The 17,910-nt window shown below is 49.0% G+C and overlaps 1 protein-coding gene across 4 annotated transcripts in view; it reads right to left on the bottom strand.

Moving 5' to 3' along the window:
* USP36 (ubiquitin specific peptidase 36) overlaps positions 1-17,396 on the bottom strand; it is a 44,797-nt gene extending 27,401 nt beyond the window's left edge. For 2 of the 4 annotated variants that reach the window (XM_030828293.1, XM_030828296.1), the window contains exons 1-6: positions 17,234-17,396; positions 15,106-15,251; positions 12,699-12,960; positions 11,870-12,091; positions 5,509-5,619; positions 3,858-3,960 (exon numbers count right to left, since the gene is read on the bottom strand). In XM_030828293.1, coding sequence (XP_030684153.1) covers positions 3,858-3,960; positions 5,509-5,619; positions 11,870-12,091; positions 12,699-12,951 — 689 coding nt within the window. In that variant the 5' untranslated portion in view covers positions 12,952-12,960; positions 15,106-15,251; positions 17,234-17,396. Of the gene's footprint in view, positions 1-3,857; positions 3,961-5,508; positions 5,620-11,869; positions 12,092-12,698; positions 13,873-15,105; positions 15,252-17,233 lie in introns of those variants that run through there. The other 2 variants (XM_030828295.1, XM_030828294.1) reach the window with 2 other exon arrangements.
* Positions 17,397-17,910: the final 514 nt, after the last annotated feature.

Raw genomic sequence — 17,910 nt, 5'->3', positions numbered from 1 at the left:
GAATCCCCTCTTGCATAACCCAAAGCAGAGGAAGCACAACTGTCACCTTACCCAGGAGAAGGAAAGCCAAGCTGAGTGACAGCGAGCTCCCACAGGCATCTCACTGAGCCTGGGGAGAAAGGGCAGTAGAGAACAGCTGGGCAAGAATGGAGGAGGGGGCAGGAGGTGGCCCGAGAGCCACCCGGAATCACGGCTGCAAGGGGCACCCTGAAGTGGAGTGCTGGATATGGGGTCTCCCAGGCACGCAGCTGGAGTGGCGGTTTCCACAGGCATGGGCTCTCAGGGGGAGAAGGCAAAAAGGCAGGCGGGTGTCCTTAGAAAGGCAGTGAAGGGCAAGAGAGGCAAAAGGGGAAACATCAGGGTCCTGAAAAAAACTCAAAACTATCCTAGACTATCAACCCTTCTGCCGCCAGAGGAAAAACCAACCATGAGAGCGCACTGCACGGGGCAGACAGAGGAGGCGCTCTGGATACGAATCTCGAAAACCAGCAGACCCACAAGATAAATGAAAGCAGGCCCAGTCTATGCAAAGTGCTTCAAGCACAAAGCAGCAATGAACAAGAATCAAAACACCTCATGAGATGTAAACTAGCTCCAGAAAACAGACATGATGCCGAGGACACAGCCACCAAAACTCCAAGCCGAACATCCTCAACACAGTGACAGCGGCCTCATTTCTGGAACCAGAGTGCCATACACAGCTGCCCTCCTGGAGGAACTTATGAGAGGCCGGGCTTCACCCGGCCAGGAGTGCGCCAGAGGTGCCAACTGGAGGGTGGGCAACGAGCAATGGTAACCATAACCCAAGGCTGGGCAAGAAAAAGATACCACCTTACAGGTGCCAACAACAAAAAAAGAAATCATGCACACTAAAATGGCAAGGGAGAAAGGAGAGGAAAAGTGCTAGGAAGTAAAGGGTACCACGGTGGACTGCCAAATCAGACAGTGAGGGGTGAGGAAACAGGACCAGGTGCATTTCAAAAGGGCATATGAAACCAGCAGGCAGCGTGGAGCGTGCCTGCAGTTCCAGTTACTGGGCAGGAGGATTGCTTGAGTCCAGGAGGTGGAGCCTGCCGTGAGCGGAGATCGCACCACTGCACTCCAGCCTGGGAGACAGAGCAAGGCCCTGTCTCAAAAAGAATGGTTTATGTACAAAGGTAGCCATTAAAACAAAAACACGTATCTTCCTAATATCCAAAGAAATTTGAGAAATAAAGAAAAATCAGAAATAAGCACAGTAAATATGCCACCTATAATTATTATAAAATACATAAATATGACAGAATTGAGACCAAACTTTTCAGTCATAACAGGAAATGTGAAGGAGCTTAACCTGCCTATTAAAAGATGGTCACTTTGGCTTACAACACAAGACAAATCTTAAGAACGCCTCTAAGAAAGGGTTCAGAAAGTGACAGCAAGGGGCCAGCGGAAACCCTGCAAAGCAGGAGCTGCAGCACTGACGCTGGCCATGGCAGAATTCAGAACAAAAGCCACTCCACGTGACAAGCGAAGACACTCAGAATGCTAAAAGCAATGATCCTCAATGAAGACATGACAGTTACGAATATCTAACCACAACCACCTGTATAGAGCAAAACTACAGGAGATGCAAGGAGACAGGCACCCACCAGAATTCCAGTAATCATGGACTTAACACACTATTCCAAACAGATGAAGGGGACAAGAGCACATGGATATAGAAAATGAAAACTGCATCATCAACAGACCCATCTACGGACAGAGGAGCAAACCAACACCCTGGCAGTCTGAGCAGCCACCATCAAGCATGCAGGAAACATTCACAAACGCTGGTCACCTATCATCACGGAGAAAACATCAGAAGTTCCATGAAGTAGAAATATTATCAACATGCTCTGATCATAACGCAAGTAACACCAAAAGTCATTTACAGAAGCAAAAGACAAAAAGGCCCCTCCACCTGCAAATTAAATGGAATAATTTGCTTTATGAGAAGCTCACCATTGGTGTCACTCTTATTTTTTCTCACTCCACATTTCACTACAGACCAGTGAAAGCTCTCTCATGGACCGACATCTGGTGAGCCTTCATCTCTACCCTGGCAATGCCTGGCCACCTGACACCTGGCTTCTCTCCTCTTTCCACCAATCCTGGTACCAACGAATGGCTCACCACCACCCACCCCAATGCCCAGACCACAGACCTGCATTCCTCCCATCTCACAGCCCCAAATCCAAACCGTTATTCATTCTACCTCCCATCCCACTCCTCATGAATTTCTTCCACCACAGACTCTGGTTAATTGGACTGACTGAAGCCCAGGGGTCAGTTTCTGTCCTAAGAGCGCTCCAGGTGGCTGCACCCTGTGCCCAGAGCCAGGCCCCCTGCTATAGGCTCACTGCACTCCCCCTGCAGGTGCTGGGGACACCGCAACCCTCCTCCTGGGGACATCCACTTGCCTCTGCAGGCCCTCAGGGGTCACTTCTCCCAGGAAGCCGCCTCTGGGTGAAGTAATATCCCTCTATCACAGCATTGCCCACACCACACTGCAAATGCTGCTGGGGTCCACTCTCTTCACCAATTACACCATGAGCTCCACAGACTCCAGGGCCATGGCTTCTATCTCTCAGTTCCCAGTGCTAGCTATGGGGCCCAGCACACAGGGAACAGTAGTTCAATTACCCAGTTCACTGAAGGGCAGACCCGGGATCATATAGGGAGCAGGGAAGCTTGAGCCCCTTCAGGAGAAGGGGAAGAACACGTGACCAAACCCTCAGAATAGACAAAAAGCATCCTAGGAATGCAGTGAAAGTTGCCTTCATATAAATGATTAAAGTACGTTTTCTTAAGCCAGGAATGGTGGCTCATGCCTGTAATCCCAGCACTAAGAGGCCAAGGCAGGCAGATCACTTGAGGCCAGGAGTTGGAGACCAGCCTGGCCAACATGGCAAAACCCTGTCTCTACTAATAATACAAAAATTAGCCAGGCACGGTGGTGTGGGCCTGTAATTCCAGCTACTGCACTCCAGCCTGGGCGACAGAGCAAGACTCCTGTCTCAAAAAAAGTTTTCTTTCTGTAAGTCTTATTTACGTAATAATATCATCCACTGAGGCCAGTGGTTTTGCCATTTCAATCACTCATTGCTACAACTCAACTTCTCTAAAGAACATTCTAGGTATATTTGCTAAACTATTTAAAGTATTTCTAAGATCCTAAGCTGAGGCAATACAAGGAAGTCCTAAGCACTTCCTGCCTGTTTTCTTTGGTCTGAACCTATAAACTCAGGAATGACACAAAGACAATTTGTGATGGCAACCATTACATATAAGGGCATATGTGGTGCCAAACAATCGCTTGGCACCACACCAGTGTAAGAAATAGCAGCCAGGCACAGTCAGATCCTAAAGTTATAAACTTCCTCATGTTAAAGCTCCCTGTTTGTACATATACATGTATGTATAAATTATACTGCAGAGACCTAATTCCTACCACCCCATCCTCTTTTTAAAAACAATATGATTTTTAAGAGACAGAAAAAGTCCATGGTAATAACTGAATACCCCTAAGGTCTGCTAACATATTTCCCCTTAACTGAGCTGCTGAGACACAGCTGCCACCACCACAGCCACCCGATCCTACCAAGCCGCCCCGGACCAGCAAGACGTCTCCAGAGACAGCCCTTTCCCAGGAAGCAAGGGCAATCCCCTATTTGAGCTCCAACAGGCTGAATACCCAGAGGCAAATTCTGCCACGTCTACCCGAGGGCAGCCTGGGTAGAAAGGTGCCGGGCTGGCTGTTGCCATAGGAATGTTCTGCTGCCACCATATAGAAAAGGTGTCCAAAGCCCTGGGAAGGTGAGTGGGGAAGCACGCACTTGGCGCAGCCATTCAGGCAGGCCTTCTGCATGGCGTCGATGGTGTACCGCAGGAACTCATGCGCGTCCTCCTGGTTCCCAAAGCGGAAGTGCCGGGCGATCTCTAAAAGAGGAAGAAACAGGGAGGGAAGAGCTCGTGTCTTCTCATCAGCCTGCAGCTGCTTTCCTGAATATCCATTCCTGGCTGTTACAAGGGGAAAATACTGCAACTTTTCAAAGCAACAAGTGAGGAAAACAAGAGCTCTACATGGATTTTCTATATCCCAATCACAATTCATCATGGCCACCACTTTCTCAATAAGATCGCAGGCTTGAACCTTCACTACTTCACAGACAAGGAAGAACACCAAGCCCTCAAAAATGTAAAATGCCGACTGGGTGAGGCGGCTCATGCCTGTCACTCTAACACTTCAGGAGGCCGGGGTGGGAGGATCACTTGAGCCCAGGAGTTCGAGGGCAGCCTGGGTAACATAGGAAGACTTCACCTCTACAAAAATAAAAAATAAAAAAAATTAGCCAGGCATGATGGCATGTGCCTGTAGTTCCAGCTACTTGGGTGGCTGAGGCAGGAGGATGGGTTGAGCCCGGGAGGTTGAGGCTGCAGTGAGCTATGATCTCACCACTGCAATCTCCAGCCTGGGCAATAGAGCAAGACTCTATCTCAGAAAGAAAAAGAATAAAGAATGTAAAATCCGGCAGGGTGCAATGGCTTATGCCTGTAATCCCAACCCTTTGGAAGGCCAATGCAGGAGGATCATTTGGAGCTGGGAGTTGGAGACCAGCCTGGGCAACATGGCCAGACCCCGTCTCTACAAACAATACAGAAACAGCCAAGTGTGGTGTGCCTGTAATCCCAGCTACTCAGAAGGCCAAGGCCGATTGCTTGAGCCTAAGAGTTTGAGGCTGCAGCGAGCTGTGATTGCACCACTGTCCTCCAGCCTAGGTGTAAGAGCAAAACCCTGTCTCAAACAAAAAGAATGTAAAATCCATTGAGTATCTCTCCAAAAGCCAATACAAAACACAGGTGAGTAAGTATTTCACAGTGCTACAATTTACACAGATTTCAAAAACCGGTAATAGGCCTCTTCTTTCTGCCAAGTGAATGAGAATGAGACTTTTTTTTATATCACAGGCAACTGATTCCTGATATTCAGAATGGAATTGGTACATTCCCCATCCATCCCTCCTCCCAGCTCTTCCTCAGGCTCACCTGCCTGCCCCAAATACACAATAACTCCTCCACCTGGCCAAAGGAAAGGCTACCTGTCCTGACCTGCCCCCACTGAGAGGCTTCCCCACTGACCCCAGCCCACATGTCTCTGAACTGCTATTCCTTGGGTCTGTGCCACCACATGCAGGGCTGTTAGCACAGGGGGATTCCCAAGACTTCATCCATGACTCACTCTTCTCTCCCTTCTACCAACTCCCCAGCACCTCCTACAGGGCGAGCACTTAGCAGGCCTTCAGTAACAGGTGGAGAATGGCACAGTGGCTCGTGTCTGTAATCCCAACACTTTGGGAGGCCAAAATGGAAGGACTGCTTAAGGCCAGGAATTTAAGACCAGGCTGGGCAACACAGCGCGAACCCCGTCTCTACAAAAAATTAAAAAATAAATAAATCACGAAAATTTTAACATGGATTGATGCTTACTTTTCAGGTCTCGGATGAAGGAGACGGGCTTGATGGCGTTGCCGCTGTTGGCGAAGGCCTGGACGATGTGGTTCTGCATGACACACAGCATGCAGAAGCTTCCCTGGTGGCCTGCCGGCGTGGAAGGAGAAGCAATTTTAAGACAAGAGCTTTCAAAGAACTCATGGTGAGGCCCCCACCCCAAACGTAACACAGACAGAAACACAAGCAGGTAAGAGCAAACCAGGCTGTGAGAGAACGGCTGAGCCAGACATCCCAGACCTCTGCTGACTGGGCGACCACCAAGGAAATGTTCTTCTCTGCTGGATGGCGTTTGGGAGCTATGATCCATCCAAAGCTGAAACTCACACCATCACCCCACGTTAATGCTGACCTGTGCATGATCCTTCTCAGATTTCACTAGTATTATTTACTTAAAAAAAGACTAAGGCAGATTTTCAAAATGAAGCTTAAAAGATGTATTCTCGAATTTCTAAGCTGCATCACATGGTAAATAGGCTAAAATATTTTAGGGCTGACAGCCCCTTAGTAGTGCCTCAGGTATGGGACCGTCTGTTCCACTGCTTCTAGTAAACACCTCGCTAGGATATATCTGGGGTTGAAAACGTTTTCTGGGAAGATCCAGATAGCAAATCCTTTCCGATTTGAGGGCTATACAGCCTAGTCACAACCATGCCCCTGTATTGTAGAGGAAGCAGCCATAGACAATATATGAACAATGGGGTATGAACGTGTTCAATAAAACTTTATTTACACACACAGAGAGCAGGCCAGATGAGTCTGCCCACCCCTGCTCTACATAAAATGCCTCACTAGGCATTAGGCTAGACAGTGGTCCTTTTTTTTTTTTTTTCTCAGACAGAGTCTCACTGTCACCCAGGCTGGAGTGCAGTGGCACAATCTTGGCTCACTGCAACCTCCGCCTGCCGGGTTTAAGCAATTCTTCTGCCTCAGCCTCCTGAGTAGCTGGGACTACAGGCTCGTGCCACCATGCCAGGCTAATTTTTTGTATTTTAGTAGAGACAGAGTTTCACCATGCTGGCCAGGCTGGTCTCGAATTCCTGACCTTGTGATCCGCCTGCCTCGGCCTCCCGAAGTGCTGGGATTACAGGTGTGAGCCACTGCGCCCAGCCCCGACAGTGGTACATTTTTACCTTTCAAATTGTGATGTAAATAAACACTGCTGTGATCGCTGAACTCCCCTCAATCTCTCTCAACCCCATTTTCCACGTTCCTTCATTCAAAGTCACCACTATCCTGAATTAGGCAATTATCGTTCTCATTCATGTATTTATTATCACACACATGTGTATCCGTGAACAATAAATGGCACTGTAGCTACATGTTTCCAAACTTCCTTTCTATAAATCATATCATGCAGTTACGTATCATTCAGCAATGTGCTTTACAAAAATCCATGTTGCTAGACATAGCTCCAGTTCCTTCAAATCTTCCAGCTAGAATATTTCACTGAATGAAAAGACTACAGTTATTTATATATCCACCACTGACACACTTTAGTCTTTCCATTTTCTCTGCTATCACAGACATTTTGCAATGAACAATCCTGCACCTGTCTCCTTGAGCACATGGGTGAGTTTCTCTAAAGTACACGCTCAGAAGACAAATTTCTGGACCAAAGGGCAAGCACGCCTTCAAATCTGCTAGATACTGTTGTCTACCATACAGTGCATTACCTGTTCAAATAGATCCATCTCATAACACAAAACTCAACCCAAATTATTTCCCCGCAATATCTCCAACTCCTTAGACTTCAAAATCAATAATGAAACAGCATGCAGCCTGCTTAGCAAATAGACATTAAAATGCTATTATTTACACAAAATTCTTCTTGAAGAGATGTAAAAAACTCTCCATGAGATTGCCTTTACATAAAGGGGAGGTTTTTTTCATTTTAGACTTCTGCTTGCCTTTTCTAACTATATCCATGTTATTACTTTTATTTTTAAAATGACAATAATGATTGGGGAACTCAAAATTAGGCAAAAATAATGTCATTTAAAAGAAAACATAGGCCAGATGCAGTGGCTCACGCCTGTAATCCCAGCACTTCGGGAGGCCGACGCGGGTGGATCACGAGGTCAGGAGGTCGAGACCATCTTGGCTTACACGGTGAAACTCTGTCTCTACTACAAATAGAAAAAAATTAGCCAGGCGTGGTGACACGTGCCTGTAGTCCCAGCTACTTGGGAGGCTGAGCCAGGAGAATCGCTTGAACCTGGGAGGCGGAGGTTGCAGTGAGCAAAGATCAGACCACTGCACTCCGGCCTGGGCAACAGAGTAAAACTCCATCTCAAAAAAAAAAAAAGGACAACATAAATTTTTCAAAACCTAACTTCAGGTAAGATACAGTTTTACTACAAAAGAAAATGGCCATGGGTGCCCACACCTGTAATTTCAGCAATTTGGCAGGGTGAGGCGGGTGGAACACGTGAGGTCAAGAGTTCAAGACCAGCCTGGCCACTTGGTGAGACCCCATCTCTACTAAAAATACAAACATTAGCCGTGCGTGGTGGCAGGCACCTGTAATCCCAGCTACTTGGGAGGATGAGGGAAGAGAATCGCTTGAACCTGGGAGGTGGGGGTTGCAGTGAGCCGAGATTGTGGCAACTGCACTCCAGCATAAGCAAGAGACTCTGTCTCAAAAAACTGTGTAGAAATTAAGCCTCTAATCATTATATATAAAATGCTGCTGGTGGGGCATGGTGGCTCACACCTATAATCCGAACATTTTGGGAGGCTGATGCAGGAGGATCACTGAGCCCAGGTGTTTTGAGACCAGCCTGGGCAACACTGCCAAACCAAATCTCTACCCAAAGAATAAAAAAAAAAATCAGCTGGGCATGGTGGTATGAGTCTATAGTGCCAGCTACTTGGGAGGCTAAAGTGGGAGGACTGCTTGGGAGATGGAGGTTGCAGTCAGCTATGATTACACCACTGGACTCCAGCCTGGGTGACAGAGTGACACCTTGTCTCAAAAAAAAAAAAAAAAAAAAGAAAGCTTCTTTCAGCCTAATAAAATATCACTCTTAAATAGGGTAAATAACAATCTAAGCCAGGTTCTCCAGCAATATATGAGATTAATTTAAGTGGCACATGGACAAACATTTGTTCATGTAATTTAGGAAAATATAACTCAGAAGTCAATCCATGACTACAGGGACATAGAGAGATTTGGGAAACAAAAGGATAGGACTGAACTGCATTCCTCCTAGACTATTTTCACAGTGTTTCTCTTCTAGCTAAATATTAGCGCCAAAGACAGTCCAGCCCAAGGCAGGAGCTGCTGCTCCGTGCCACATGCACAGTGGACCCTCGTCAGAACAAACACCCCTTAGGATCCTCAACTCTTCAAATGCCATGTGCTAGGAGGGGGAGACCACAGCCAAAGCCCACTTAGGGGTCACTCAGGATCCCGTGGGGTGCAGGAAAAAAAGGCCACAACATCTCTTGATATGTTCTAAGATATTAAGATGCACTGCAGTGATGCTGACCCACGGGACCGGTATGGGAAGGAAGACCAGGCATTCCCCTTGAAGGGATGGCCATGGCTGCCTTACTCACACGCTTACTGCTGACATGCTGCAACCAACTGCAGCTTACCTGTGCCAGGTTATGGGGATTTACAGATGTTATCTAGTTTTAACTAAATTAATCCTCACGAAGTTGGCAAATGGCTCAAAAAGATCCCGCAGAGAAACGAAGAATGGAAGGCAGCTCTACAGTGGAAGAGCCCTTACAGGCCTGGGATAGCAGTCTTACTGCCAAAACCATGAGACGAAAACAACAGCCATCTAGTTGAATCTTACTGAAAGTCCACCCAGAACAACCTCAAAATTACCAAGGTCACCACTGGAAATAGGGGCTACAGTTAGCCATCTCAACAATGTGCATCTGCGGGGCATGGTGGCCCATGCCTGTAATCTCAGCACTTTCGGAGGCAGAGGCAGGCAGATCACCTGAGGTCGAGAGTTCAAGAACAGCCTGGCCAACATGGTGAAATTTTGTCTCTCTACTAAAAATACAAAATTAGCCAGGCGTGGTGGTAGGCGCCTGCGGTCCCAGCTACTTGGGAGGCTGAGGCAGGAGACTCTCTTGAACCCAGGAGGCAGAGGTTGCAGTGAGCCGAGATCGCACCACTGCACTCCAGCCTGGGCGACAGAGCGAGACTCCATCTCCAAAACCCCCTCCCCCAAACAATGTGCTCCTTCATCTCAACAACTATGCCTTGATAATTAACCTTTGCTGCTATGAAGCCATCGCAATTAGCAAGATGTTTACAAACACTTCCCACTGCATGGCCATCTTGTGTTCTTTTTTTTTTGTTTTTTGTTTTTTTTTTTTTTTTTGAGACGGAATCTTGTTCTGTCGCCCAGGCTAAAGTGCAGTGGCGTGATCTCAGCTCAATACAACCTCTGCCTCCCGGATTCAAGCGATTCTCCTGCCTCAGCCTCCCAAGTAGCTGGGATTACAGGTGTGAGCCACCGTGCCCGGCCAGTAGCAGTCACTTCTATGGTACTCCCCGTCTGCGGGCTGCTACTCCAGGCACCTGACTCACTCAGAATTCATCTGAGCCTCATACAACTCTGTAAGGAAGACAGTCTCACTCTTCCACAGACCAGGGACATTCTCAAAAACTCACAGTTACTAAGGGGCAAACCGGGAAGCAATCCCTACAGGCCAGGCTCCTGAGCTATGCTTTCAACTGCTCTGCTCCCTCCAGAATTCTACTTAGAGATTTTCTGCGATGAAAACATCCTGCAGTCCTAGGATAAACGTAAGTTGCTTACAGTTTTTTAGAAACTGTGTCATTTGGTAGTATTTTCCTACAATTTTTATATCTATGTTCGTGAAGAAGTTGTGGTTATCCATTTTCTTTCTCGCATTTTCCTTATTATTGTTATCTGAGTTACAGGAACTTTATAGAATGAGCTGGGAAGGATTCTCTACTTCTCTATTCTTTGGAAGAATGTGTAAAGGATTGGAATTGTTTCTTAAAAGTTACACAGAAATCGGCTGGGTGCAGTGGCTCACACCGGTAATCCCAGCACTTTAGGAGGCCAAGGCAGTTGGATCACCTGAGGTCAGGAGTTCAAGACCAGCCTGACCAATATGGTAAAACCCCGTCTCTACTAAATATACAAAAATTAGCCAGGCGTAGTGGCATGCGTCTATAGTCCCAGCTATTTGGGAGGCTGAGACAGGAGAATTGCTTGCACCCAGGAGGCGGAGGTTGCAGTGAGCCGAGATCACACCACCGTACTCCAGCCTGGGCAACAGAGTCCGTCTCAAAAAAAAAAAAAAAAAAAGTTACACAGAAATAACATTGTCTCTGGTTGGGGTTTTTCATGGGAAGATTTTTAACCACTGCTTTAATTTCTTTAATAGTTAAAAGACTCTTCAGTTTCTATTTCTTTCAGTTTGTGGTAAGTTATATCTTATTTCACCTCTATTTCACCTCTATTTTAATCAAATAGAGCACACCACCACATCCAGCTAATTGTTTCAATTTGGTTTTTTTGTGTGTGAGATGGAGTCTTGCTCTGTTGCCCAGGCTGGAGTGCAGTGGCACGATCTTGGTCAGCTCACTGCAACCTCCGCCTCCTGGGTTCAAGCAATTCTCCTGCTTCAGCCTCCCGAGTAGTTGGGATTACAGGTGCACCCCACCACCCCTAATTTTTATATTTTTAGTAGAAACCAGGTTTCGCCATGTTGGCCAGGCTGGTCTCGAACTCCTGACCTCAAGTGATCTGCCCACCTCTGCCTCCCACAGGTGTGAGCCACCGCGCCTGGCCTTGATTTGTTTTTGTTGCGATGGGATCTTGCTGTGTTGTCCAGACTGCATGTTTTATAATACATATAAGATATACTGATACAATAATAGATGCATAAAACAATTGGGCCAGGCATGGTGGCTCACACTTATAATCCCAGCACTTTGGGAAGCTGAGATGGGAGGATCACGTGAGCCCAGGAGTTCAAGACTACAGAGAGTTGCGATGGAGCCACAGCATTCCAGCCTGGGTGTCAGAGTAAGATACTGTCTCTAAAAAAATAGTAATTGAATGTACATATTTTGGAAGTATCTTTTGAAAACGTTTCTTTCTGTCTGGGTAATTATTTACAGAAAAGCTTGGCGAACACAGCCCCACCTGAGTGATTCACCTTCATGGCCCATTCTGCAGCAGGCATGATTCAAATTTAGGTTTCATCAGTTACTATATGTTATGAACTGCCCTCCTAAATTTGACCCAGACTGAGAGCAGCAGTGCCACAAGTGCATGGGCTTATCTAATCCAGAGGACCCACAGCCACCCCACTGCTGCAATCCCACACTCACAGCTGCGAGCATGCTCCTTGGAGAGCAGGTAGTTGGCTAGAGGTGGTGTGTAGGTCAAGCACTGGATGGTGGCATTGAGAAAGCAGGTGTTGCCAAGGTTGTGGAGTCCTGCGCCCACACGGAAGACCCGCTCCCACCTCAGAGACAGTCGCTCCGTGGGGAAAAGCACTTTCTGCGGGGCTGGGACTCCGTCACCACAGCCCTCATATGTGTGCTCACTGCCTGAGGAAGAAAGGGACAAGAGAAGAAAAGAGGAAGACGTAAGTCCACACATAGGTCGTCCACAAAAAGAAACTCCTGAAGCATACACTTAGCATGCAGTGTCTCGGAACACGGCACCAGAGGAGAACTGGTGTTCTGGTTTACGGGACGTTCCTGGAAAGCTCAGGAGTAAACCTAGCCATCCCACGGACCTCCTAGGCTGCTTGGCTATAGAATCCAAGGGCCCCTCTATAGATGAAGGACACGGCTCAGAGACTGAGTGCTGGAAGGAGCCAGGCCCTGGCACTCTGCACCACACTGTGCCCACATGCAGCCCACCCCATTTCTCTTAGTACCAAGCCTGACTTTTGACTGTATTATACTTGGGACGGGGGGAACAGCAAGTCCAAGGACCCGCCAAGTACACAGATCCGTCAAGTACACAGATTTCCTTGCTACCAACCCTGTATCATTACTTCTATAACTGAAATCCACTGACCCCATGTAAAAATTCATAACTCTTTGACCACATTCTGTTGTTTTTCCTACTAATTAGTCAATATTTAAGTCCATCCACTTCGTCACCCCGGAGTGAGGGCCTCTCTGCCAGCACACTGCACATCTGTACCCTGTCTCCTGGCCAGTGGGTCATCTCCACTCTTGTGGCGACTAGCTCCCTCTGTTTTGGGGTTGAGCAACACATATTTGCTCTTTAAGGACTCCAGCTGGTAGGAGAAGCTCTTGCTGGCTGGCTCGAACTCGATCTTCTGTAAAAGGACCTTCTTGGCAGAGGAGGCAAGAAGCTTCCCCAGTTCTCCATCATCAGCCAAGTCCTTGCGGCCGGGTTTCAGGGCCTCCTTCAACTTATCCACTATTGGCATGGTGCATCACTGTGGGGACAAGAAGAAACATAGAGCTATGGATAACGAAATCCCAGGACAAAAATATCTCTTAAGATCTCATCTTTGGTCATTATGGATGCTAGCCACCACAAAAGCTCCCCTGGATCAGCCGTACAAAGGAAGTGTGAAACAGGGAGACCCAGAACTAATCACTTGGACATATTAGTTCACGTTTCCCCCACAGAAAGATAAGATGCTGCTACAAATAGAGCTGAGCAGACAACAGTGGCCCTGAGGCAGCCAGACAGCCCCTGCCATGTGCATCTCTTCAACAGATACTCATCAAGTGGCTCTGGACATCACTCTTGGTGCCATTTCCTTCAAAAGTCCATCACGTGGTCCACATGTCTGCTCCAAAACAGGGGGACACTAATTCTCACATACAAACTGGTTACACACACACACACCCATGCAATAAACGAATTAGCATGCAGGTCAGATAAGCATGCATGTCTGTACAGACCTGCACTCTTCAATATGAAGGCCACAGGCCACACGTGGCTACTGAGCATGTGAAATGAGGCTAGTCCAGGTTGAGAGGTGCTATAAGTGTAAAATGCACACCAGATTTTGAAAAGAAATACACAGTAGTATAAGAAGAGAATGTAAAACATCCCAGTAATTTTTAGATCACTCACCTGTTGAAATGGTAATATTTTATACATATTGGGTTAAATAAATTATGAAAATGAATTTCACCTGCTTCTTTTTAATGTGGCTATTATAAAATTTTAAATTATATTTGTGGCTGGTATTATATCTCCATTAGACAGTGCTTGGAGTATAAATTATCTTTTTAAAAGTGAGGAATGAGAAGAAGAGCAAGTAGCAGGCCCAGAGAATAGTATCCATTAGACACCTAAACTTAAACAAATGCCTTCCCAGGACACTTACCAAAAGAGAAGAAGAAAAGCAAAGTGGGAGAGTGGGGAGATCACAGGCTTTGGAATGTGGTGGCCCCGGGAGGTTCTATCACCCTTAGCTATGAAACCCAGGGACTACTGTGACTTCTCCAAACCTCCTATTCTACTGTAAAACAGCAACAAAAATAATAGGCTTGGGAAGTGCTTTAGAGCTTGCTACATACTACAGTCCCTAACAGAGGATCCATACCATTGGTGCAGCTGCATGGAAACTGTAACCAAGAAGAGACCCCTGCACCTCTCCAATCGCTACCTTTGTATCCACCACTTGCCTTCCCCTACCCACTACCTCTCAACTTAACCTTCCCAAACACAGCACAGACTATCTGAGTCACAATTTCAAAAATATGTCCTTAAATTGCTCACTCACATCAGAAAAATGATGACTTCCTCTGGTATTCAGTACCCAGCCTGCCCTGAGAGAATCAACAAGTCAAGTGTGCCCCAAAATTCTGCTCTAGTGAAAGTAAGGACCTCCTCCAGCACCTCTTATTAAGCCATTCAAATTTATCACTGTGGATCATCTAATTCTATACATAGATCAAGTATCTTTTTCTATAAAAACTTCTGTAAAGAAAAGCCAGGCGCAGTGGCCTGGGCCTGTGGTCCCAGATGCTTGGGAGGCTGAGGTGGGAGGATAACTTGAGGGCAGGAGCTTGAGGCTGCAGTGAGCTATGATTACACCTGTGAATATCCAGTGCAGTCCAGCCTGGGCAACATAGTGAGACCCCATCTTTAAAACAAAAAAAACTGTGGCTCATGCCTGTAATCCCAGCACTTGGGAGGCCGAGGTGGGTGGATCAGGAGGTCAGGAATTTAAGACCAGCCTGGCGAAGATGTTTCTCTACTAAAAATACAAAAAAATTAGCCAGGCATGGTGGTAGGCACCTGTAATCTCAGCTACTCAGGAGGCTGAGGCAGAGAATTGCTTGAACACGGGAGGCAGAGGTTGGAGTGAGCCGAGATCGTGCCACTGCACTCCAGCCTGGGCAACAGAGCAAGACTTGGTCTCAAAAAAAAAAAACTTCTGTAAAGAAATTTTAGAAGCTTATTAAAAAAAAAGCATTATAAGTTGTCTGATTTGAGAAAATAAAAGAGCCTTTTTTCATGAGAATTCTCAAAGACTTCTCACCAACTGAACAATCACTGCTGGGTCACATGCAGACAATTCAGCGGAATCAAAAAATACACAGAAGCCTCGCAGACTCACCTGGGATGTGCAGACTGCAGCATGGAACCAGGATCTTAAGGGAGGGCTGAGTTTGGTTGGGCAGGTGCTACGCAGGGCTCCTGAATGTAAGCGCTCCTGGGCTGTGGCCTGTTCAATCACCAAAGACACAGAGCGGGCGTCGGAGCCTGTGGGAGGGACAGGGAGACCATCAGTGGAGGCGACTCTTCCTGCACCTTCTCTTCAGCTACTTCTCAGGGAGGCAGCACACACCGGCAACCCTCTACCGTGAAAAAGCTGTCCAAGGAGCATCCACGGGTGCACTCAGGATGAGGCAGTGGACCGTGCTACCTCATCACCAGTTGTAATGCACACGATATGAACACCTTAACCTTGACCCCAGACAAGCCCAGAGAACGAAAACCTCCCCAACACCTGCCAGTCAGCTCCAGTCTAATTTCATTTCCAAAGAGTAAGAGGTAATAAATCCCCAAGTTTTACTGGTTTAATGAACCAGTAAAACTTCAATAACAATAACAACAAACCTGAGGGAGTAATAGGAGTTGCCAAAATTTTGCTTTGCTAAGTGTCGATTTTCTCTTTCATTACCATCTACGATCACTGTGATTACATAAAATTAAGGTCCGTAAAAACAGTTTACAGTGAAAACATTCAAACACACAGATGGAGAACCGCACAGGGAGCACATGAGCCCCCCTTATTCAGCCTCAGTAGTTACGTCTGACCCATCCTGAGTCACCTCCCATCCCCAGGTAATTCTACAGCAAATCTCAGATCTATGATTTCATCCATAAATAAAACCATACCAACTCCCGAAAAATGTGTAAGGAAATGATCTCAGAATAAAAGCCATCTATAAAGTGAAGACATCCAGTCGTATTAAAAACTCCCCACAATATTACTGCTTTCGGTCAGGACTCACATCTACCCCGGAAGGTGAGAACTTTGTCATGCACCACAACCAACGCTTGAGAACCACTTAGGGAGGGGATAAACGAAACTTGGGAGATGTAACCCAATTTCACTCGAGATAAGTAACTTTAAACTTAACCCACTCCTTAATGTAGATGCAGAGATTTTGAACACAATTTTTCAAGTGTGACAGGTCAATCTCTACTTCACCAATTCCACCTAAAACATTAAGCAATAACCTAAACAACGCTCTCTCTCTCTCTGAGGTGTAGGAGCCCGAGACAAGCGTTCCTGTAACCACTAGCAATCCCTCCGAACACACACCATCAACACCCTACCCAACTCAGGAAGGATGCTCTCTCTGGTCCAGGGACAGCACAGGCCTCATCCACATTTCCACCTGCGCGAACCCCAGCCAGCACCATTCAGGCTCATTCCCGCTCCCTCTTCCTTCTAAAGTCACTTTTCCAGGATGAACTGCAATGGATGCTCGCAGGGTCAACCACGTGCTGGGGAGAGGAGCCCACGGATGCAGCAGCCTCCCGGGGCCCAGCGCGGCGCTCCAGGGGCCTCCCGGGCGACTCCGCAGCGCCTGCCCCGAGCCCGGCCGCGGGCACAGCGACCTGAGCACCTCTCCCCGAGACTGGCTCCGTGGCGAGCGTTACGTAAACCGGGGTGCGCGGAGTCTCCCCTCTCGTGTGTCTGGGTTTGGCGGCCGCCATTCCAGCCCCAGGCCCAGGACCCCCAGGCCACCCGCCAGAAGCAGCGGCATCGGAACCGCACCCCGCCCCGGGCTCCGTGGCCTCCGCAGCCACGAGGGAGGTGCCCGCCCCGAGGCCGCACCCGCCCCGCTGAGCTCTGCGGCCGCACGCGACGCCCTCGCCCTGATTCCGACCTCGACCTCTCCGAAGTCGACCTGAATCCTGCGCAGACAGCGGGCACCGGCGGCCCCCACCACCGGCCCGGAGCCCGGGGGACGGCGGAGACCGGCGAGGACAGCCCGGCCCCGGACCCTCCTCGGGAAGATCCGGGCTCTGGAGAAGCGAGCTCGCGAGCGGGCGGAGCATCCCGGGTCCTCCTCGGGGACGGCCGAAGCCCTGCGCGGACGCACGCCTACGTCCTCCCTGAGCGTCCCGGCTGCGCCCGTCAGCCCTTCCAGCGCCCCAGGCCTCGCGGAACCCCCCGCCCCGGTCTCGTCCCCAGGCCTGCGCACCGACCCGACCCGACCGCAGCCTACCCCGGCCTCTCCGCCGGCGCGCCACAAGCCTGCGCAGCCCTGGCGACTCCTTCGGCCCGCGGCCCAGCACTCGCACCATCCGGGCCTCCGACGCCGCACACACGTGTCACGGCGACGCTTAAAGGCGCCGCACCCAGCGGCCGCGCTGCGCTAACACCGAAAGGGTCGGGAGGCTTTAAGAGGCGGGGCTAGATTCCGCTAACACCCTGTCCCCGCCCACCGCCGCCTCCGTGACGCCTACGTCTCCTCCCCATCACGGGACCCCGCCAGCCTACGTGATGACGCAAGTGCGCAGAGCCAAAGGCGCTCCCGCTCCTGTGCCGCGGTCGGGTGACGTCTCCGCAGCGCTGGAGTGGTGCCGCTACTTCCGGGTCGGCCGAGCGCACCTGGCGGCGTTGCGGACGCCTAAAGTGTGACAGTGGCGCGCGCCCCCGCCCCAGAACGGGGACTCGAGGGACTTTACCCACCCCTGCAACAGCGCTCCAGCCCTGTCTCCCGGGCAGGGAGAAGGCTGGGCTCCCACCTGCCCCCTGGCCGTCCCGTGGCTGTGGAGAAGCGGAGGCGCGGGCGCTCGGCCTTAACGTCCCGGGCTCTGGGGCCATCCGTGACTCCCACACGCGGAGCACCTGCAGTTTGGGGAGGGAGGGATCTGGGAGCGATCGGCCAAAGCCTGGGGG

This window comes from Nomascus leucogenys, chromosome 14, assembly GCF_006542625.1.
Source record: "Nomascus leucogenys isolate Asia chromosome 14, Asia_NLE_v1, whole genome shotgun sequence".
Classification (NCBI taxonomy): domain Eukaryota; kingdom Metazoa; phylum Chordata; class Mammalia; order Primates; family Hylobatidae; genus Nomascus; species Nomascus leucogenys.
The sequence above is the reverse complement of the archived record's forward strand: the minus strand, read 5'-3'. Positions and strand labels throughout refer to the sequence as shown.